The sequence below is a fragment of the Misgurnus anguillicaudatus genome, chromosome 9 (assembly GCF_027580225.2).
Source record: "Misgurnus anguillicaudatus chromosome 9, ASM2758022v2, whole genome shotgun sequence".
NCBI classification, from domain to species: domain Eukaryota; kingdom Metazoa; phylum Chordata; class Actinopteri; order Cypriniformes; family Cobitidae; genus Misgurnus; species Misgurnus anguillicaudatus.
In genome coordinates this window covers 20732164-20755491 of record NC_073345.2, presented here as the reverse complement: position 1 = coordinate 20755491, position 23328 = coordinate 20732164, and the positions used below count along the sequence as shown (strand labels likewise).

Below are 23328 nucleotides of genomic sequence, written 5' to 3'. Positions count from 1 at the left end.
AAAATATAACATACTAAAATGCATAATTTAATAATAAAATGACAAATAATGTTAATTCTTTGAATGGAAACACACTTGAATGTCTGTAATAGTTTTGTGGACAAATTTATAATTGTGTAAACATTTTTTTTTTCATTACAAAATTAAAACTTTTTTTAAATGAATGACTTTGATTCAATAATGAATGAAAATCAGCCAATAAGAGACTAGAAACTCCTTCAGTACTGTTTAAATGAGATCTCTGGATGAGACATCTAATAACTGTCTGATGAAATGAGAAAAATACATTTCTGCAAATTCTAGGCAAAGAGAGACTACACTGAAGATGCTAAATATAACATGGTTTTAATTTGGTTTAGAATTTGTTTAGTCACAACCTAATTCTGAATGTTACATTTGTTACATCAGTTTTTTGAAGTTTCTATTATTCTAAAAAGTAAAAACTATATTGATAGGTAAGTGACCCTAAACTTATGAACAATAGCATATGTGTTTAAATTCTGCTTTTTGACAGTAAATCATCTTTATAGGTTTATAAGCTCAATTACAAATGTGATATCTTGATGTATAATTTAGTTATAATGTATAAGTCTACATCTGTCCAATACAACTTTGTGCATATTTTCCCTTTTGTAATGCATTTAATTTTGTATTATTTGTTATGCATGTTCATGCTGTGCTGTTTCTTGTGTTGATTGTGTCTGGCACTGCAATTTCTACAGATCATCTTTTTCATTTCACAGCTATTTTGTCTAAAGCAATGTGTCTGTGTAAAGGCTTTAAGCCGGACAATGTAAGGACTCATTTTACACTATTCCTCAGAATGTTCAATGTTAAAACATTGGAATGAAGTTTTGTAAGGGGCCGGCACTGTTCTTGATGTCAGAACAAAAGCCTCTAGTGGCTAAACTGAAGTAACAACAACTCCGACAGACAGAAGAGATAAAAAATGGCTGCGAATGTTGCGATTCCCTCAAACTTCAAATATCTCATTCGGTAGTTCCACTGCCTGCTGAGCTCTGAAACGAAAGCTTCCTGGTGTCGTTGCCAGGGCTCTGAGTAAGTGCTATGGGTATGCAAACCGACCTTTACCCCGGGGGGAGGAAGTGTCCTGTGTATGTAGGGGGATGGTATGTGGGGTGTAACAAAAGATCCTCTACGTCACACTCAGCGTTCCAATCCCAGCTAGCAGACCGGAGTTTTTTTGCATATGAAGCTGGTCTGGAGCTGACAAGAATACTACAGTAAACCTAAAAACAGTGGGTTTTAAAACTACAAAACAAAAATAATTGGTATTATAAGACATGTGTTCATTCTTATGCCCATATATGGTAGTCACTTATGCTATGGATGAAGATAAGTCATTTGTACACTTACCAGCTATCAAAGAAGCTTCTGGGGGACCGGGGTATTAAAGGACAGTGTCCAGGCTTCCAGTTCGTGCTTGCTTCGGCAGCACACACACCAAAATTGGAACGATACAGAGAAGACTAGCATGGCCCCTGCGCAAGGATGACACGCAAATTCGTGAAGCGTTCCTCATTTTTTTTATTTATTAATAATTTGTTTGTTTTTATTAATATTTGTACTGCAAACAACACACTGGCTGAATCCCAAACCGCCTACTTCCATACTATATAGTACGCAAAGTAGCGCTTTTTACATACTATAGTATGGAAGTAGGCGGTTTGGGATTCAGCCACTAACTGATAAATGCATGCAATACCAGGCGCGGCCACTGGATGGCAGCCTATGCGCGCAGCCGACCGCACCCTCTCGCTCTACAGAAATTGAAGGTGTCTCGATTTGTGCCTGATAAAACCTTGTAGTAGATCTGATCATCCAAATAATTTCACTAAGGCCAAAATATCATAGTGTTTGCAATGAAGGCGCTTTATAAATAACACTTATATGTGGCGGATATTTTTACCAAATACGCCCTGCATAAACTCGTCCATCCCGTTGACTTTTATTATATATTGTCTATCGTTAATTATTGTAGGTTTGGTTTTCTACATAAAACAACCAACTGAAGCAGCACGAGTGCAGCTGTAAAAAAATAATTTAAAATCACTTACCATTATTAACATAGCTGTTGTGCCTGCATTTCTCAACGTCGAGTGATTTTCCTTCAAACCTGTACTGCCTTTTAACCTAAAAATGCTAATAAAAAAATAAAACCTTTTGTATTAAAGTAAAATTATCACGCATCAAATATGGCCGTACCTTCCTTATAAATGGATGTTAGTAACAAATTTTTAAGTGTTGACAGTTATAACATACATATCTATCTCTATGTACATGTTTTCCCGGGAACAAAGTGAGTCAGAAATATTTTAGGAACGTAATTAGTAAACATATCACCCTAAGATGTGCTTTATATATTCGAAGGTCCAAATGTTGAAATTGTATGTTGGAATTTAGTTTACACTTACAACTCGATTCGAAATTTTGTGAAATAAAGCTGCATTTTGAGATTGTCACTCACACTTGGACATACGTATTGCTGCAACCAAGACTACAACATCTCCAAATATTTCTCCGTCAGCACAAACCAACTTGGTTTCCTCTGAGAATGACAACGCATTAATACGTCTGGATGTTGCACTGTAAATATATGTTTATCGTTTGAGACTATCGTGAATCGTCCATAAAGTTCGACATCGATTTTGAGTACCTACCAAAAAAAGTTTTGTGTGTCATCATTGAGTTTGTCGAATATTTCGCATCATTATTTGCATCTTTGCACGGTAGGTGGCGCGATGCAGCTATATGACCATCAAACAGACAACAAACACTCAAGAATAAGAAAGTAGGCCATCGCCAAGGTCCTTTTAAGAGAAAGTCTCCCCACTTGGCAGTCATTTTTGGAACACCTTTGGACAGCTATGTCAGTCATGGAAAACCAAGTCCTAAATGGGGAAGACATGCATCTAAAACCGCTCGACAATGTCGAAACATATTTCCACACAAAATGACATAAAATGTGACGTTAAACATGTTTGTATATCTTATATTGCGCTACAGAAACTATTTTTACGACGTTGCCCCATACTGCTCAAGTGTACAGGTTTGCGTGCAGAGAAGTGTCAATCTTTTATGATTTATGTTTAGATTTCTTACTGACAAAACGGTACAGAGCTTAGCGTTAAAGATTTACCCATTCAGAGTGATAAAACTGTGGCGTCTTCGTATTTATAATCTTTGGCCGCCGCCCATCGCGTCAGAGGCATGACGTATGGTGTATTTTTTTTGGAAATTAGTGTAGATAGATTGTGTCTAGGTTGTCTTACAAGATTCATTTATTGCTTATGGGTTGTCTTCACTGTAGGAATGAAAAGGATATCGTGCTATTGAATCAAACATTTCTCATTGGATCTGAGGTAAGGCGCTATCAGATCTCGTGATTTAGATCAAAACACGGGCACTGCCCGAAAGTCGTCAGATCAGCTGAAGATTGTGTTTGACAGATTGTCAGATTTCAAAAAAGACATCTTAATCGTAAAACGATTTTGTATAAATAAGAAACGCATTTCCGGCATGTCAGTTATCCGTGCGCGTGTTTTGATACGCTCGGTAAACCGGTTGAATCGCATGCAGAGCTGCAGAGTCATTAAAGTGTCATCTTTTGGGTAAAGAATTACCATCAAATAAAAAAGAAATATACAAAAAATGCTTAATTGTTTGAATCTAAAAACAACGCAGCCGACATCCAAGCGAGGCTAAATGCGAGTTTAGGCACAACTACAACAAGATGAGTTCTTTCATGCTCAAATGATGCTAAACAAAGTCTTTTTGATAACTTGTTGTTGCTGTGTCGTGTCATATCAGTGTCTCATATACTGGTTTCAGACAATACATGGTATGTCAGTATCAGGGTGAAAGTGATTTCACCAGTAGGACTTGTTTATCATCATTGTTGGCCATTTCTACAAAACACTTACATTGTGTGATTGGATTTAGTGTCAGTGTAAGATTTAGGTTCAGGAGCAGGATAAGGGGTTGTATACCATTATTATCAACCTATTTTGTATCCCTATAGTTAGGGTTTAGGTTGGGACTGTTTTTTACTTTTTTTTTTTGACAGGTATGTGGTTCCAGGACAAACAAGAGATGTTTGTCACATTTTGGCAAATGGTAACCTCAATCGTCTCTCTTTGGCAGTTGTCATCAGTCCCAGGAAGAGTGAGAGGAGTGTGGTGTGCAGAATGAGCGGGGCAGCTCTGGGAATAGAGATTGTGGGGGTGTTTTTCCTGGCTCTCTTCCTCTTGCATCGCTATGGAGACTTCAAAAAGCAGCAGCGCATGGTTCTCTTTGGCACGCTGCTGGCTTGGTATTTGTGCTTTCTCATCGTCTTCATTCTTCCTTTGGATGTCAGCACGGTCAGTTTGGCTCACACTCTTGAAAAGTGTCCAATGCTTTTACATTTCAAACTCCAACTCAACTCAAGCAACTTTTTGAAATTGATTTTCAGACAATCTACAAACAGTGTTTAATCGATCATGAAGCGCATGTCCAGACACCCTCTGTTAGTCCTGTCACTTCAAACCAAACAACTGAAAATAGCTCGGTTTCACCCAGTAAAAGGTGAGGTATATATGAATTTGAAATGAATATGTTCTTCTGCATAGTTGTATGATGGCTTTATTTGGTGGGATGAACGTTATACTTCCAAAACAAATTAAGGAATCTTTTAGAGTAAATCATATATTTATTTTGGCCAATCTGTAAAGGGTTAGTTCACTTTAAAATGAATTGGCTGTTAATTTACTTTTTTATTAAGCCTCAGGCCACCCAAGATGAAGGTGACATTAGCTGGGTTTCCATCACGCTGATTTTATGCGCATTTTGAAAATCGCAATTGATGGACAAGCCAAATTTGGAATAAAAATTCCTTAATTCGCTAAAAAGTTTTCATTCTCGCTTGAGGTGGTTTTTGACTTATGTGATAAAGAGCAAATGCGAATAATGGAAGATGGAAACACAGCTGTCCAAGAAATTCTGACATAGCGAACTTTAAACCCACGTGACTGATCGTCTAGCTGTATCAGCTGACGTTGTCTTTCCAATATATGGGGCTCAACATCATCATAATGCCCTTGGTGCTATTGCCTGCATCAAACAGGGTTCCCACAGGTCCTTGAAATCTTTGAAAGTTTGTGAATCTTGGGGGGAAATTCAAGGCCCTGGAGAGTTTTTGAAAATATACATACATAGATACAGGTCTTTGAAAGTGCTTGAATCTATTTTATGCAAGACGTTTTCTGGAAAAAAAATCCATATTATTCACTGTGTAGTGTAGGATAATATCATAAAAATTCTAGACTTTTTAAGCACACGTGCAAAACTGTTCCCTTTAAATGCTTATATCTTCCGTATGCGAATGTTGATTCATACCAAAATGCTTTTTTGCATAGTTGTGTTTGACACATGAAAATGTCTCGGGTTACGTATGTAACTGTTGTTCCCTGAGAAGGGAACATGACGCTGCGTCTCCCTTGCCATACTTCCTGCGTCCCTGTAACGCCATCTTTGGCAATATTTCAGATAGCGATATACTTCCTGGCTCCCGCGTTACTCTGTCTTTGTCGTTAAGCCTCACCATTGGTTGAATTTGATATACACATTCAGAGGCACTTACCCCTGGAGGCGTCCCCAAAGTGTCACCGCAGTGACGCAGCCCGAGTTCCCTCGAAACGGAACTGTAACAATGTATCTTAAAAGGTAACACGATGTAACCTTGCTCTCACTTGAAATGTGTCCCCACATTTAGTCCTTGAATTTGAGAGTATTGGACCTGGAAAGTCCTTAAAAGGTCCTTGAATTTAAAGTTAACTAAGGTGTGGGAACCCTGATACACTTATCCTGCTCCTCATATCTTTAATCCAGACCCATGAAAATTTTTTATTTTCAAATTATTATTGCAGTACCTTTCTTTATTCATGAGCCTGTTTGTGAAAGTGTATTGTGTCCTTTTAGTGAAAGCAGCCCTTGCAATAAACCATGGAGTTACATTCCAAATGGCATCATGCCAGTGTTCTGGAGAGTTGTGTATTGGACCTCACAGTGTCTTACGTGGTGAGAATGCTTTGCCCTTTTCTATCTTGATAATAGTCTGTTAAATCTGTCACTATAGCATGTTAATTGTATGTTGCCATTATGCTAGATAATGCACCCCAAGGGGGTGTGCACGCCAAAGCTTTTAAACCCAGCAGAAAATGCCTGGAGGACGCCGAATGCCACCTGTTTCTTCAGCTGAGCGCTTTGGTTGCTGTAATACTTCTGCTTTACTTCTGTCGTTGTACGATGCACCGGTTGGTTGTTGTAATATTTTTCCCACCTCTCCTCCACTGTGATTGGACGGCAGTGTGAGAAATGACATTGACGAGCTGAGCTTTTCACCCAAAGTTTAATATTTTTCAACTCTCGACGCTCTGTGCTGAGCACGGAAAAACGCCAAACACCAGCTTTCAGCTGGGAAATAAAACGCTAGCTGCTGGCTTTTTTTGAAAAACACAGAGCTTCCATTGGAAACCATTAAAAACATACGCCGGCCGCGGGCGTAAAAGCTTTGGTGTGCATGCCCTCTAAGTCACTTTGGATAAAAGTGTCTACCAAATGCATAATGTAAGCATAAACCAAGATTAATAAACATTTCAGTGACCCTAAACTTTTGAGCAGTTGTGAATCTGTTAATATTTGTATGAATTGTGCTTGTATTGTCTTTCTAGGCTTCTTCTGCCATTCATGCAGTCCTATGCTCGGTCTGGGGGCTTCTCCATCACCGGAAAAATCAAGACGGCTCTCATTGAGAATGCTATCTATTATGGCACATACCTTTTCATCTTTGGCTCACTTCTTATTTATGTGGCCGTCCACCCTCAGTGGCACCTCTCATGGTCAGTATGTCTTTACTTATCCCTTTTTTTTTCTCAAATACATTACTTTGATGATGTCATTAAGCACTAAAATCTAGGGTATCTCTCCATCAGGTATGAGCTACAGACCATCGGCATCACCGCAGCCAACACGTGGGGTCTGTTTTTGCTAGTCTTGCTGTTAGGTTACGGCCTGGTTGAGATCCCCCGTTCATACTGGGAGGCGTCACGCCAGAGTCACCTTCTCATTAAGACTTACTTCAAAGCAGCAAAGCTCATGACAGAGAAGGCCGATGCGGAGGAGAACCTGGAGGATGTCATGGAGGTAAAAAATGCATGACACTCAAGTAAGTACTGACAGCAATGCCAGTGTTGTGTTCAACATCTTACATGCTTATGTTTTTTCTCGTAGGAAGTGAGAAAAATCAATGAATCGATTAAATACAACCATCCCTTGAGGAAGAATGTAGACACTATTCTACGAAAGGTGAGACGAAATCCTGTTTTATTTCTGATCCTGATGTGAATTTGCTAATGTCACTCTATGTAAGTGTAAATCTATATATTTTTAGTGTCCAGTTGAATATCAAGAAAAGATGGGCAGGAACATGGACGATTTTGAGGATTATGATGATAAACAAAACACGTACCCCACTGAAAGAAGCCTTTCCAAGCTTCACAAGCAGGTACAGAACCACAACGTGTTCAGATCTGGTCTTGGTCTGTTCATAGTTTTGTTCCTGGTTAACACCTGTTTGGGTTCTCAGGTGATCTATGCCGTGCAGCGACATAATCGGACGCACGTTCAGTGGCAGATCATGCTTGAACAGGCTTTTCATCTGGAGGACGTAGCCAAGAATGAAACCAGCACCTCTCGACAGTTTGTTCACAGTTTTGCCCTTCCAGAACCTGTAGGCTGGTTTAGGCGCTACATCTACACCCCAACAATAGGTAGGTGCTATACTAGACGTAGCTTTTTAGTAAAGCGATACTGTAGTAGGTTAGCACTAACAGTATGGTAGTACCTGTGGTCTCGTTTACATAGTCTTTACCATGTTTTGGTTCCTTCACCAGAATGGTACTGGGAATGCTTGCTGAAGCAGTGGTTCTACCGTGTGCTGGCTGTGGTTCTGGCTCTCTTTTCTGTGGCTGTGGTTTGGTCGGAGTGCACTTTTTTCAGTACTCGGCCCGTTCTTTCGCTTTTTGCCGTGTTCATCCAGCTTGCCGAGAGAGATTACAACTATCTTTATATTGAGGTCAGCCTTTATATACAAATCCACTACAAATTTGTTTGCACAGAAGAGTGTTTTTTGTGTTCAGTTTTTCTCTGTATTTATTTTTTTGCAATTCCTTCTCAGTTGTTTTGCTAAGTGGAATACTTATATACAGTGGGGAAAATAAGTATTTGACACATCAGCATTTAATCAGTAAGGGGATTTCTAAGTGGGCTATTCACACAAAATTTTCACCAGATGCAGCCATCAAGCCAAACATTGAACTCACACAAAGGAACCAAAACATTCAAGTATACAAGCTGGGTCACAACAAATAAAGCGAAATGACACAGGGAACAAGCATTGAACACACTTAATTTAATACTTTTTAGAAAAGCCTTTGTTGGTGATTAAAGCTTCTGGACGCCTCTTGTATGGAGAGACCAGTCGTCTGCATTGCTCAGGAGTGATTCTGGCCCATTCTTCCACACAAATGGTCTTGATATATCTTGAAGGTTCCTTTGGCCTCTTTTATGAACTTTAAGATCTTCAGTTCTCTCCATAGATTTTCTATGGGATTGAGGTCAGAAGATTAACTTGGCCATTTAAGCAACTTGATTTTCTTTCTTTGAAACCACTTCATTGTTTCCTTGGCCTAGTGTTTGTTCACGCTCTTTTCATTTTCAGCTATCTGGTAGATGGCAGCAGATTTTTGTTCAGAATGTCCCGGTACATTTTTCCATTCATCCTGCCTTCAATAATATGAAGTCTGCCAGTACCCCTAGCTGAAAAGCAGCCCCAAACCATGATGCTTCAACCCCCAAATTTTTGGTACTGTTGGTATGATGTTCTTGGGGTTGTGGGAAGTGCCATTTCTTCTCCAAACATGGTGTGTAGAAGGACTGCCAAAAAGTTCAATTTTGCTTTCATCTGACCATACTATAGTCTCCCAATAATCCACAGGCTTCTCCAAATGCTTTTTTGCAAACTTTAGCCTGTTCAGCATTGAAGTCTTGCGTGGTAAGCGTGCATGGATGCCATGGCGGTTCAGGTAACTGTTGATGCAAGGTCTTCCTGAAGTTTTGCCTGAGTGGTTCTTGGCTCTTGGAGAACTCTCCTGATTATTCTTTGGACTCCTCGGACAGGAATCTTACCTGGAGCACCTGATCGTGGCCGGTTTATGGTGAAGTGAACATTCAGCATTCTGGAAATGCACCTATAACCATTCCCATCAAAATGCTTTTAAAGATGAGATTACAAAGATCTTAAGAAGGTTCTTTGCTTTTACCCATCATGAAGTCTTAACCTGTGTATTCCTTGAAGCCTTTATAGGCCATCATTAGGACTAAAGCAGCTGATATCAATTAGTACTGATAGGGGGCAGGGTTTCTATCTCAATACTGACAGATTTCAGGTAATCTTCTCCTGGCTTTCTATGCCATTTTGCACCTTGTTCTCTTCATGTGTTCAATACTTATTCCCTGTGTCATTTCACTTTATTTATTATGACTCAACTTGTATATTTAAATGTTCTGATTTCATTGCATTAATTTAATATTTGGCTTGATGACTACATCTGGTGGAAATTTTGTGTCAATAACCCACTTAAAAAATCCCCTTGCTGATAAAAATGCTGATGTGGCAAATTCTTATTTTCCCCACTGTATATGTTTATGTTCCTAGCATCTGTATCCAATAACATATTATTTCTAAAATGTAGCCTGTCTTTTTTGGTTACCTGACTTGAAAAATGAAAATTCTCTCATCATTTACTCATTTTCTTATGTTGTTACAAACCCGCATTAATTTCTTTTTTCTGATGAACACAAAGGAAAATATTTTGAGAAATTTTAATTTCTTCAAAAAATGATTTTGAAATCAAACAATATTTGGAGGACCCCAGTCAAACCACCATGGACCCCCAAAGGGCCCCGGACCCCATGTTAAAAACTCATGATCAAGACTTTTAAGAATGTATTTTATATTATTGTAGTGAGGTTATGAATTCTCAAAAGTATGTGTTTATTTTTATTGTTCAATGTTTCTTTAATTAAATATTTATTATTTAATGCACTTGATATTTGATAATAGAGAATGAAACCATTTCACCATTTCTTTTTCTTGCACCCTTCCCCAAGGGGTGGCACTAAGATGCAAGGAAAGGAAATGAGCATGCACCAATAAGAATTGAGAAGCACCCAAAGTCTGATTTTGGCATCTGAAACTTACATTTGTTTTATTTTGACCTCTAGATGGCGTGCTTCATTACCATCTTCTTCCTTTGCACCTGCGTCTACTCCACTGTGTTCCGTATCCGCGTCTTTAACTACTATTACCTGGCCTCACATCACCAAACCGATGCTTACAGCCTTCAGTTCAGCGGCATGTATGTCACATACACACTGCTGTTGCATTGCTAATAAATAATGAACGAAGGGATAGTTTACACAAAAATAAAAATCCTGTCATCATTTACTCACCCTCGTGTTATTCTAAACCTGTATGAGTTCCTTCTTATGAACACAAAAGAAAATATTGATAAATGATTGATGGTACCCATTGACATCCATAGTAGTAAAAATATATACTATGGAAGCCAATGCGTACCTTTAACTGTGTGCTTACAATCATTTATCAAAATATTTTTGTGTTCAACAGAATAAAGAAACTCCTCATATAGGTTTAGGACAACATGAAGGTGAGTAAATGATAACGGGATTTTCATTTTCCATTTCAAAAGCTTTATTTTAGAAACACACAGTTGCACTTTAGTTGGTGAACCCAATATTTTTTTAGTTTGAAGATATTGATAGCAGTCTGTGTTTGTTGTATGCTAGGCTTTTCTGCCGATTGACCCCTCCACTTTGTCTAAACTTTTTGGGACTCATTCATATGGATTCTGCCATATCTCACCAGGCAAAGGAACAGACCGCATACACCTCTGTGAGTCCTTCACTATTTTGAGATTTGTTTATTCACTTATAATCTTCTGTTTGTATCCCATTTTTGCAGTGTTTTTATGTGAGATTATAGGTCATCAGGCTTGTGCACAATTCAGAATTGAATTGAGAATGACTCCTAAATTCCAATTCAATTCTTGAATTTGAATTGATGTCAAAAACAGGATCTAGAATTACAATTCGAATTTGAATTAAAGGAAGCAAAATTGCATTTCAATAGAAATTCAAAGAAATTCATATACATATTATACAGTAAGTGAAGTGTTAAAAATTAAGCTTTCAGTATATGTCAGATATGATTTCATTACATATTCTATAAATTATATTAATTTGAACTACTTACGTTACATAAACAGGAAATGTTTTCCCCCAGCAATTAATGTTAAAAACTTTAGTCACATAACAAATAATTAAGTTAGATTTTTTGTAATTGTAATTTTGTGGAACACGACGGAACATGACTTTATTTCCCAGAATGCTTTACTTTAACCAAGTATTTCAAATGGCTGTCAAACAATTAACTTTCCTAACACTGAATGTGAGATTCTTTCTGTGGAGTGTGACTGTGGAATTTCTTTGAATTGCCATGAATTTAATTCCACTTCCTGTCATTTCAATTCAAATTCAACTTCCTGTAGGGGGGAGTCAATTCAATTCAAATTCCAATTCATGAATCGAATGGAGGCTAATTCTGAAATTCTGAATTGTGCACAAGGCCTGTAGGTCATAATAAAGGTTCAGAAGGTAAAACATGTTTACAATTGAAGGGATAGTTCACCTAAAAGTGAGGGGTTTGTCATTATTTACTCACCCTCAAGTTGTTTCAGGCCTTAAAATTGCTTTGTTGTGCTGAACACAAAGAAATCAAGTAGGAAACAGTAGCACCATTGACTTCCATAGTAGAAAAGAAAACTACTATGGAAGTCAATGATGCTCAAAAACGGTTGCTCTAAATATCTTCCTTTGTGTTAAGCAGAACAAAGGGATTTATACTGGTTTGTAACAACTTAAAGGCAGGATAGGCAGGAATTATCCTGTTCTTTATATACCAATACATAAGTAAAATGTAAGTACTCTGAAAAAGAGAGTATAAAAATCGAGTGTCTGTAGACCTCTCACTCATTTTTCCATTCACTCCATCCCCTCCCTTCTGGGTTTCTTCTAAAGCCACGCCCCCAAAACACATGAACGCGCGGCGCTGACCGGCTCTGCTGGGAGAAGCATTTACCAGACGAGCGGAGAGGAAGGAGCGCGGTGCATGTAGTAACATCATGTCACAATCACATGTAATAATAAACCTAACTTTATCACTATGAATATAAACAAATAGGATGGCTTTTAGTACTCACTATTAAGCCATTGTTTTGCATGGAAGAGTTTCTGTGATGAAAGCATTGTTGACTCTGATGAGGACTACACTCCGGTGACAATACCGCTACCGCATCGTCGGTTCGAGGAAAAGCCACACGATATTTACTCTTGTTTGATTGCTTCGTTTATTCCTTTGTTTGCCTTCGCTGACTGGATATCCAGGTACTGTGAGTTCTGAATGCTCTTTCTCTGCCACACTTTTGCTCTTCCTAGAGTGCCTCGTGCACATTCAAATCAATCGGGGTGTGCGCATGTGTGGGCAGATCCTTTAGCAACAGGGGTGGTGCCATGGTCACGAGAGGGAGTGATAGTCGCGCAAGCCAATCATTTGTTTCGTCCCAAATGGAAATAATGAACTGTGTTTAAAACAGTCATGAGAGGTCTACAGACACTCGAGTTTTATACTCTCTTTTTCAGAGTACTTACATTTTAATTATGTATTTGTATATAAAGACAGTTTAAACAAATTTGTTAAAAAGTTTTTTAGATAATTCCTGCCTATCCTCCCCTTAAGGGTGAGTAAATGATGACACATTTTTCACTTTTTGGTGGACTATCCCTTTAAACGCAATGGTTCCTGATTTTTGAGTCACATGTTCTAGATCATGGGTTCCATGCGGGTTCTGTCATTCATCGCTGATGGCTTCTACATCTATTACCCAATGCTGATTGTCCTCCTCTGTATTGCTACATACTTCAGGTAGGAAGTCTTCTATGAATCATCAGACTTTTTACATGATTTCTAACGACTGATTATGACTCATTTCTGTTCAGTCTTGGCACACGTTGTTTGAACCTAATGGGTTTTCAGCAGTTCATGGGAGACTGTGAACTGACCTCTGACCTTATCGACGAGGGCAGGGAGCTCCTACGTAGAGGTAAATCCTTTAGATTTATTTATTTATTTAATTTAGCCTGTGTAGACAAAGATTTGACCTGCGAGTTTCAGTTTAAATCATATCAGAGCTGCTGTTTCAAAATAAGATACATTTATTTGCAAGCATCTCTTTAAAACCAAGAAGGCCTTTTTAATTAACAAAAAGATATACTGGTATACTTCACTTTTAACTGTTGCATTTGCCTCACAACACTCATAGAAAAGAGCTACAAAAGCTGTCTCTGGGACGGTGCCATTTCAAAAAGTACCTCAAATTGGTACACTATTGGTTAATATTTATTTATTTATATAGCATTACCATCTCAGTGACTGCTTTTGTAAATTTTTATGACAATGTACGGGATTGCTCACTAATTTCAGTTAGTGACATTGGTCTAACCATAAGAAACATTTTGTGTATGTATGTCATGTGTAAGATTAAATCAACTGTGATTGCTATGGTGAATCGTCATACAGGAATCAAATATGAATCACACATGAATCATGTTCTGCTCATTTCTACATTTTTACTCTTAGCAATGGTAGAAATCTCTGTGCATCAAAGGGCCTTTTTACACCTGGTCACTTCATGTGTTTTCTGTGATCTGATTTATTAAAACCGCTCCATTTACATTTAGCCACATAAAAATGCGTCTTGGCTGAACGGATATCAATCTGATCTTCTATTTCCGAACAAAATGCAATTGCACTATTCATTACTCCACATTAAAAAACTTAAGACGAAGCTCAACCAGATGTGTTTACACTTGTCCAGTTTCGTCTGAAATACGTCCCAGACCACCTCCTGAAGTGGTTTGAGTGATCAGATTTAAATCTGTCTCGAAAACCTTTCGGGGGGCATTAACACTTGGTCTTTTTATGATCGGATAGCTATCCCGTCAGAGAAAACGCATGCAGTGACGGGGTCTAAAAAGGCTCAGAGAGTAGTGGTGACACAAACACAGACGTTTGCTGCTAAAATCTACACAGTGCACCTTTAAATGTCTAAGTCGCACATATGGCGCTTTTCCATTGCATAGTACCCCACGGTTTGGTTTGGGTCAGGTTGGGTCAGCTCACCTCACTTTGGCTTGGTTAGCGTTTCCATCGAGTTTAGTAACACTTGGGAGGGATTATACTGTAGGTGTGTCGTTATATTTGCGCTGCCTACTGCTGTGACATCATACATGTGAGACATCTCTAGATCAGTCAGGTTTCTGGCTTGTCGCTGAGAAACACTGAGTTTGAGCTACCTCCAAAGATTCTATATTGGGTTTAGGTCTGGAGACTGACTAGGCCACGCCAGAACCTTGATATGCTTCTTACAGAGCCACTCCTTGGTTATCCTGGCTGTGTGCTTCGGGTCATTTTCATGTTTGAAGACCCAGCCTCGACCCATCTTCAATGCTCTAACTGAGGGAAGGAGGTTGTTCCCCAAAATCTCACAATACATGCCCCCGGTCATCCTCTACCTAATACAGTGCAGTCTCCGTTGCCCATGACTCCTCTGGATCATCCAAATGGTCATTGGCAAACTTAAGACGGGCCTGGACATGTGCTGATTTAAGCAGGGGAACCTTCCGTGCCATGCATGATCTCAAACCATGACGTCTTAGTGTATTACCAACAGTAACCTTGGAAACGGTGGTCCCACCTCTTTTTAGGTCATTAACCAGCTCCTCCTGTGTAGTTCTGGGCTGATTTCTCACCTTTCTTAGGATCATTGAGACCCCACAAGGTGAGATCTTGCATGGAGCCCCAGTCCGAGGGAGATTAACAGTCATGTTTAGCTTCTTCCATTTTCTAATGATTGTTTCAACAGTGGACCTTTTTTCACCAAGCTGCTTGGCAATTTCCCTGTAGCCCTCAGCCTTGTGGAGGTGTACAAGTTTGTCTCTAGTGTCTTGCGACAGCTGTTTGGTCTTGGCCATGTTAGTAGTTGGATTCTTACTGATTGTATGGAGTGGACAGGTGTCTTTATGTAGCTAACGACCTCAAACAGATGCATCTAATTTAGGATAATAAATGGAGTGGAGGTGGACATTTTGAAGGCAGACTAACAGGTCTTTGAGGGTCAGAATTCTAGTTGATAGACAGGTGTTCAAATACTTATTTGCAGCTGAATCATACAAATAAATATTTAAATCATATCTTGTGATTTCTGGAAGTTTTTTTTTAGATTATGTCTCTCACAGTGGACATCCACCTACCATGACAATTTCAGACTCCTCCATGATTTCAAAGTCGGAGAACTTACAAAATAGCAGGGTGTTCAAATACTTATTTTCCTCACTGTAAGTTGCATCTAAGCATATGTGCTGCCATGCGCATCGCAAATTTGCCGCCACAACCTGCAAGTCTGGAAACAAACTGTTATAGTGTTCCTGATTCTCAACCTGTGGATGTTTTTCATCGCTAAAAGGGAGTTTGGGAACTTACAGCAAAGCACAGATTGACAACAGGTTTACTCGAGACAACGCAAGCTAGCATGAAGGTAAAGCTAATCTTTTAACATTATAGCAATGACGCTGATAGTGACAATTCTATCAGATTTACAGTGTTTTCACGTCACATTTTGGTATCAGCTCGGGTTGCTTAAAACCTCGACCGAGGTGGTACTAAAAAAGTATTGAATACTACGTACTGCACCCAGTGGAAAAGCTCCCAAAAGTAAGCTGACCCGACCCAAACCAAACCGTGGGGTACTATACAGTGGAAAAGCGCCAATAAAGAAGCTACTGTAGCTGCCACAGGACAAACAAGTGAGACAAAATGCGCTTTGTAGAGTAGTTTGTTTGTTTAGGGCTTCTGTAGAAACATGGTGGTGCAAAGTGGTGACTTCCATGTAAGGGGACCCACTTTATTACTAAGGTAATAAAAACAATACAGTTCATTATCTAAGGTCTTTATACACCACTGATAATATAGGTATGTATATTACATTCCATTTCTGTCAATAGATCCTTCTAAAATTTACACATTGCAGATCTTAAATAAGACACCTGCTTAACTAATCATGTTGTCTTTGTATAGAAAGAAGAAAACGACAAAGAATCGAGGATGGGGAGAACAGACGAAGAGTAAGAGCATGCGAAACATGTTGGCACTATTAAGGGCCCCCTGTATATTTGCTGAATATAATTAATCCAATGTGTGAACGCATATTAAAATAGACATAAAATACAGAACTTAATTTCTTTTTTTAAGTTTCTGTTTATGAAGATTAGTTTCTTGTTGTGCATGAAAACTCTTTTACAGGAGTGGAGAGAACGTTATGCACAGCGAGATGAGATTGCTGCCAGAAACCGGACCTCCATGTCTGAAATGAAGGAAACCAACTATGGAGAAACCTTGAATTCAAACACAAATCGGCGTATGTTTAATGTCCATAAAGATCCAGTAAAACCTAAATGAAACTGTCTGTGTCCTGTCTAAGTGTTAACATGTATTAATTTTTATTCTGATGTTTGTGTGTGAAGAGGCTAAGTACTCGCGTGGTGGTGGCCAGTCAGGGAGAGACAGTATTGAGCTACTGCAAGATGCTGAACCTTTGGAGTTTAATCCAGAAACACTGACTGACGACCCGTTGCAAGCTGAAACTGGCAGGTTAGATTAAGTGATTCATTATGTGTCTTGGAGATATAATGGATATATATATATAAATATATATAATATTTATATATTATTGTATTTTGTTGTAGACACGCCGGTGGAAGGTATCTCTCAATGTCATCTTCTCGAAGCCGAATCTTTGATGACGTTTAAATCCAGGAAAATGAAAAGATCAATTTATTCTCTTCTGTCTAATAACACTGTAAGAAAGCAAAATGATACCTCTCATGTCATGCCTGACTGTCCTCTCATTATAAACATCTACTTCCTGTATCCTGTAATGCAGTGTAGTTACCTGCATGCTTCCTGACTGCAGAGTAAACAAACAGCCACATAGAGAAGCGCACACACACAGTGCCAGGCAGTTAAACTGCTGCTTGTGACAAATGGGAAACATCCTTTTTGCCTACGTGTTTTTTTACTCCGTTACAAGAAATGAGTCAAGGTTAATGTTAACTTGAACTGTGAGTCATGAAAGGTGTTTTACATTTGAATGATTACTACAGACTGGAAGGACTTAGACACTACCGTTTCTCATCATGTACTGCTGATAAGCATCAGGTCATGTACCTGAACACTTATAATGATGTGATTGTGGCTCATTTGTGTTGTAAATGTAAGTAGAGAGATTTTATAGGTCAAGATCTATATTGTCTGACAAAATACAGGATTTTGTACCAGTGATTTTATTATAAGGCCCGAGAGATTTGCACACGCAGAAGGTTTTGGAAAATGAAAATCTGAACTGATCGCAGTTAAAAATACTCCAGTTTAACCTTTATAAGTGTTTGGCAAGGATGAAGAAGTAATCTTTAGTTACACTGTATACAATGGTTAAGCCTTTTTTTTCCATTATAATGATTTAACATTCCAGCAAGATATGTTCTTGCATCTTTTATTTTACAAATGAAGAAAATATTAATTTTGTCAATGTAATATTTATTTTCACAAATGTTTGATTTAGTAAGTAAAGTTGTATTATTTATGTATTTTAGTTTGCACAAATTATTTTACAGAAAATGGGTTTTGGGAAAAGCACCAAACCAAAATTAACTGTCAGGTGCGTGAATGGAGGATGTGCACTCTGCTCTTATCAGATCTGTTTTAGTTATTGGTCCTATTATTATGGTACAGAGATGAGCATCACCTGTTTTTGTGTTTTACATGTCTGGTACTGTTTTTAGTTTTTTTTAGCACAAGTGACCTTGCACAGCTGTTTTGCATTGAAGTTTTGTTACCGTAGTTTAGTGGTATACTTGCGGTTAAATGTCTAACCGGTTATTTATATTTTGCACTGGATTTTTTTGTCACTTCAAAGTAGGTCAAGCCATAATCCAGGTAAAATACTTTGAAGAAAATGTTTTGCTTAGTTTAAATATAAGCTCTGATTATCTTTAGTGGAGATAGAGGGTTTTGTAGCATTAAATAAGGCAATTTTGAAGGATCAGACATTGTTTAGGAAACTTGAAATGCTTAAAAATATGCATCCTTAATGCTTCAATAGAGCAAACAGATGCTAAATATACAAATTTGTTAGATGCATATGATTAATTGATTCAACAGTTTATAAGATATGGTGACACATTATGAAGGAATTTCATATGTATTATTTTGTATGTTTTTTAACATTATCCTTGTACAACACTAAAAGAAACATCGCCCGTCAGATATGTCCATTGTAAATGTGTGCATGGTATTTTATTGAATATGCTGGCAACTCTTGTTTCTCACAGGAAGTCCTGTAGCAGCTGTAAGTAGTGTTATAGTTTACTACTATAAATATAATGTAAAAAAAACTGTTTACTCTCTATTCTCTCTGCAAAAGTATTATGATCTAATCTCAATTTAAAGTCTTTGCTCAGTAAAAGTAGCCCTTCAAGTGCAAAAAATACACGGGGCATTGTTTTTCTTTCAGTTTGTTGAAGCTATTCATATCTACTGTGATAATTTGTTGCCCAAAAGGTATAATCTTTTTAGCTAGCTAGTATAGATAAAGGTCAGCTGGAATCTGATGCTGGAATTTGTTGATTTGTATATCTGGTGTTGGTTCTCAGTGTTTTTGAATTGTGGTACACTCGCATACTTAGTATGTAATCTTGCAATTATTAATATATGATTATTAAAGGATATGTGCTTTCTCTTTTGTGTACTTTCTGGATAGCAGATTATATTATTCTAAATAGAATTATGAAGTATATAAGTATGAGATTGTATAAACACTAGTGAACAAAGTGCATCAAAACCTTTCATAAAAATTGTCTTAAAACCAATACCCGTTCTTGTCTTAGGACAACTTTGATTAACTTTTTTGATCCACTTAAAATGTTGACTAGTATAGTATGCTATTGTATTTACTATAGTTAAACTACTATAATATAGTAATGTATAAAGATATTATTTATTTATTTATTGTTAATTTGAGATGGATATCAAAATTACATTGGACAATGTTCTTTGTTTTAGAATACATGCTTATTTTCAACACCTGTCCACGTGATGCTTTTGTCGAAAGAAAAAACAGACTGCTGTAATAGTAGTATAATAACATAGTAGCCTATTTATTAGCACGGTTTAAAGACACTAGTATCTAGGAATTTTACTAGTATGGTAAATAATATGATATATACAATAGCATTTTTATCATGTGGGTAAATAATTTGTTAGGTTTTTTTCCATACTAGTATTTTCAAGTCAACGCGCTGGTTTTAATGACTGTGTACTTCTCATATAAAGTATTAGAAACAAAATTGAATTTGTGTAACTTTAATTTTGACTTTGGCTTTATCACTGTTGGTCAACATCATTAAAAAGCATTTACACATTGCAAACAACTGCGTTGTAAACGCTTGTACACCTGTAGCGATTCTGACCAATCAAATCGCCGAATTCGTCTCTATGGAAACCGCGGAACGCTCAAGCAGGAAAAGCAAGCAGGCTACAGAAATCCGAGTGAGTTTATCACAATAATCATCTTGTTTAAAGATACTTTGCATACTTTTTAAGTACGCTTTAGTATTAAAGTTAACCAAGGTCTTCAAATTGTGACGTGACTTGAAACGCATGTTGTCTTAACATACAGACACTTAAGAATTTTACTCACCTTAAATACCCGAGCTGTTATCGACTTCCGGTCAGGTTAAGATGGCAGGGACAGCAAGGCATGATCGAGAGATGACAATAAATGCCAAAAAGCAGCTGGCCGGGTGTACAGACCCCATTGAGCGTCTGAGGCTGCAGTGTTTGGCACGAGGCTCCGCGGGCATCAAGGGACTGGGCAGGTACAATGCGCTTAACTTGACTTCAATGTAATTGCTTGAAATTCTGGCTATTAATGTTCATATAAGAGAATTAAACTTTTTCTATGTTTAACTGCAAAAATTGGGTCACCAGTGCTTTTATTAACCTAGAAAATGTGAAAAACATCAAACCATTAACTTAGTTTTGGTAAACCATTCTGTGCAAGCATGTGAAAAAAAAATAGGTCATTGAAAGTCATTGGCTCCCCTTGTGATGGCAATTTTAACATGTTGTAAAAAATTATCTATATGGTATTTTGAGCCAAGTACTCTGGGGACACCAAAGATTTATTTGACATCTTAAAAAAAGTATTGTGAAATGTCCCCTTTAAGGCACTATATGACATGATTGCTATGAAACTTCTTTATAAATCCAAATGACTTCTTAATGTGGCTACTGGTTTTGGCTATATAAACTACCGTGAGGTGTTTGAGTACTGTGTTTGATACATTTCACAGGACTTTCCGAATCATGGATGATGACAATAATCGCACACTGGACTTGAAGGAATTCCTGAAAGGATTAAATGACTACGGTGTGCTCATTGAGAAAGAAGAGGCGCTAAATCTTTTCCAGCAGTTTGACAGGGATAGCAGTGGATACATTGATTTTGATGAGTTTCTGATCACACTAAGGGTAGACAAGCAATTTAGTTTTATTTTTTTGTACAATGTCATTTCAACAGTCTGCTCATGTTACTATTTTAACTCAATTGCAGCCACCCATGTCTAATGCCAGAAAGGAGGTGGTGTTACAAGCGTTTAAAAAATTGGATAAGACTGGAGATGGCGTGATTACAATTGAGGATCTGAGAGGAGTATACAATGTCAAAAAGCACCCTAAATATCTAAATGGCGAATGGACTGAGGAGCAAGTATTCCGAAAATTCCTCGACAGTTTCGATTCCCCAGATGACAAGGATGGACAGGTATGAGAATTCAGTGAATACATGTCAGACTTAATATAATAATATCAAACAAAGCGTTTTTTGGAATTACAGATGTCTTCGGTTTTATAGCCAGTTTTATTCTGGCATGATATGACTGTTAGCATTGTTCTTTTTGATTACACTGTATGTCTTCATACGTCAGGTCACAAAAGAGGAGTTTTTGAATTACTACTCTGGTGTGAGTGCCTCCATTGACACAGACGTCTACTTTATAGTAATGATGAGAAACGCATGGAAGCTTGACTAAATGTCTACATCTATTTTAGGGTAAACAACAAAGATGGATCCATCTTCAGCAAACGCAGTGAATCGGATGCAGTCAAACAATTTCTTGAATGATGTCTTGACTCTGTCAAAGCTGTTGGTTTAACCACTTACATTATATAAAGGGCAGCATTTTCCTCCATTATTATTTTGGCCCCATTCAGAATAACTAATGTATGTATTGCAACACTATTAATGAGCGTTTTAATGTTTCATTATAAAATAATAGTTAAATAAAATAATAATTTGAGGACTTCTTAAATAATGCGATTTCTGTATTATATTATATTATATTAATCTGTTTTGTCATTGTGCAAAGTACAAGCACAAAGCCAAAGAAATCATGTTCAGTAAATCTAATTTTCAAGTAATCAGATTATTTAGCTATTATTTATTATTTAGTATGAAACATAATTTTGTTTAAAGCAACTAGAACAGTTTTGACAGAGTCAAGTCTTTAAATACGGTGTACGTTTGTTGTCTAACAACTATTAACTGGGTTTTTTTGGGAATCTATCTCACACAATCAAATCATCAGACAATTACTAATACCACAACAGTGTTTCTCACTGCAGACAAGCACCTGCATTGTACTGTTCTGCTATTCTAGAATCAGCCACATCATCTAAGACAAACAGGTGGTGTGGTATTGTTCCTAAGCTTCTGCTCTTCTTTATTTGGCTGTCTTTTGCACCTGCCTGGATCTCCATGTGAGAAACATTAACTTAAAAACGAATGAAATCTATTATTAATTCACACAAAATACCTTTCTGTCTATCGGGATTATCATTTGGGCTCGGCTTTCGGTTTGTGCTTATGGGAATCAGGGTGTCTGTTAGGACTACCAATTTGTTGTTTTATAACACTACTTTTTCTTTTTATTTACAGGTGACAAAAGATGAATTTTGGAACTACTATAGTGGAGTCAGCGCCTCTATTGATAATGATGCATATTTTATTTTAATGATGAGGAATGCATGGAACCTATAAGTGTTTGTGCTTGATGCTTTAAAAACTACTATATTTCGGATTCATAAACTTAACTCCAATGAAATGCAAGGTTTAGAGTTGTACAGTGAACCTATAAATTGAATCGCGTGGTGTACAAGGGAAATACTGTAGATTAAACACTACTTAGAATTATATATAAATGCATGAGTTTTGTTATTGGTAACTGAGCTTAGTGTAAAATACGTTGCATGTTTGTGCTAAAAGCAGTGAGGTGGGTGAACTCTTGTAATTCAAAGATTTAGTTATGCATGCAGTTTATCTTTTATGAAGATTATAGTCTAAAAATATGTTTGTTACAGTTATTAAAGAAAGAAAAAATATGCCTGCAGAACAGACTTTGAAATATAAAAATATATTCTAGTGTTGTGCAAATCTTCAGGGCTTGTAATGATTTTATCTTGACTAAAAGAATTACGTTTCAGAAAAAAGTAATAATATTAAAATCTGTTTAATTACACGTTCTGTTTGCATACCTGTTGCACTTAATACATGTTGTTTACATAAGAAGACATACTGATATATTCATATAATAAATGTGCTACATTGATGGATGGATTGACAGATTGCAGACAATGCTGCTGAGGCTAGCAGCTGTAATTGAGGTTTGTTAGATTTGTAATGATGTGAGGGTTGTGGACTCTACATTACCTTTAGCTAACTTATACAGTAGATTTAGTGATACAGGATGTGGTATAGAATGCTTACATTTGTCCATCACACGGTGGAGATAATAATAAACTTTAAGGGGGGTTCCCAGAAAGGGATTTTCTTAAACCAGGACTAGGCCTTAGTTTAATTAGGAAATATAGTTTTAGCAAACATGCCTTAGTACTAAAAACATTACTTTTGTGTGCCTTTTAAGGCAAAACAAAGGGCACTGATGTATTTTAAGATA

At 37.4% G+C, this 23328-nt stretch overlaps 2 protein-coding genes and 1 non-coding gene across 6 annotated transcripts; all 3 read left to right on the top strand.

Annotated features, from left to right (window-relative positions):
• Positions 1 to 1440: 1440 nt before the first annotated feature.
• LOC129424568 (U6 spliceosomal RNA) lies at positions 1441 to 1547 on the top strand. Its single transcript, XR_008638106.2, has one exon. It is a non-coding gene; the product is annotated as a U6 spliceosomal RNA (small nuclear RNA).
• A 1679-nt stretch (positions 1548 to 3226) lies between these two features.
• lmbrd2b (LMBR1 domain containing 2b) lies at positions 3227 to 19050 on the top strand. 2 transcript variants are annotated; one of them, XM_055181079.2, is made up of 18 exons: positions 3227 to 3383; positions 4165 to 4382; positions 4475 to 4587; positions 5980 to 6078; positions 6732 to 6899; positions 6993 to 7203; positions 7291 to 7365; positions 7451 to 7564; positions 7646 to 7829; positions 7953 to 8134; positions 10345 to 10478; positions 10930 to 11035; positions 13026 to 13123; positions 13198 to 13301; positions 16334 to 16380; positions 16559 to 16673; positions 16780 to 16906; positions 17002 to 19050. In XM_055181079.2, exons 2-18 carry the CDS (start codon positions 4209 to 4211, stop codon positions 17063 to 17065), a joined length of 2115 nt encoding a protein of 704 aa, XP_055037054.2. In that variant the 5' UTR covers positions 3227 to 3383; positions 4165 to 4208; the 3' UTR covers positions 17066 to 19050. The 2 variants fall into 2 exon arrangements, with proteins under 2 accessions (XP_055037054.2, XP_055037055.2); XM_055181080.2 differs by lacking the exon at positions 4475 to 4587.
• Positions 19051 to 19727: 677 nt separating this feature from the next.
• Positions 19728 to 22970, top strand: capslb (calcyphosine-like b). Of its 3 annotated transcripts, none has more exons than XM_055181088.2 (6): positions 19729 to 19861; positions 20048 to 20190; positions 20668 to 20845; positions 20928 to 21137; positions 21301 to 21425; positions 22311 to 22969. In XM_055181088.2, the coding sequence occupies exons 1-5, from the start codon at positions 19808 to 19810 to the stop codon at positions 21403 to 21405; spliced, it is 690 nt and encodes a 229-aa protein (XP_055037063.2). In that variant the 5' UTR covers positions 19729 to 19807; the 3' UTR covers positions 21406 to 21425; positions 22311 to 22969. The 3 variants fall into 3 exon arrangements, with proteins under 3 accessions (XP_055037065.2, XP_055037063.2, XP_055037064.2); XM_055181089.2 differs by having other exon boundaries at positions 19734 to 19861; positions 19992 to 20190; positions 22311 to 22970; XM_055181090.2 differs by lacking the exon at positions 21301 to 21425 and having other exon boundaries at positions 19728 to 19861; positions 22311 to 22957.
• The last annotated feature ends 358 nt before the right edge of the window (positions 22971 to 23328 follow it).

Excerpts from the sequence above, each read along its gene's own strand:
- lmbrd2b (XM_055181079.2), top strand. The coding sequence starts at position 4,209 with ATGAGCGGGGCAGCTCTGGGAATAGAGATTGTGGGGGTGTTTTTCCTG. Across the intron at positions 13,302-16,333 it reads CAGGGAGCTCCTACGTAGAG|AAAGAAGAAAACGACAAAGA; the intron begins GTAAATCCTTTA and ends GTCTTTGTATAG. Across the intron at positions 16,907-17,001 it reads TTGCAAGCTGAAACTGGCAG|ACACGCCGGTGGAAGGTATC; the intron begins GTTAGATTAAGT and ends ATTTTGTTGTAG.
- capslb (XM_055181088.2), top strand. The coding sequence starts at position 19,808 with ATGGAAACCGCGGAACGCTCAAGCAGGAAAAGCAAGCAGGCTACAGAA. Across the intron at positions 20,846-20,927 it reads AGTTTCTGATCACACTAAGG|CCACCCATGTCTAATGCCAG; the intron begins GTAGACAAGCAA and ends ACTCAATTGCAG. Across the intron at positions 21,138-21,300 it reads CAGATGACAAGGATGGACAG|GTCACAAAAGAGGAGTTTTT; the intron begins GTATGAGAATTC and ends TTCATACGTCAG.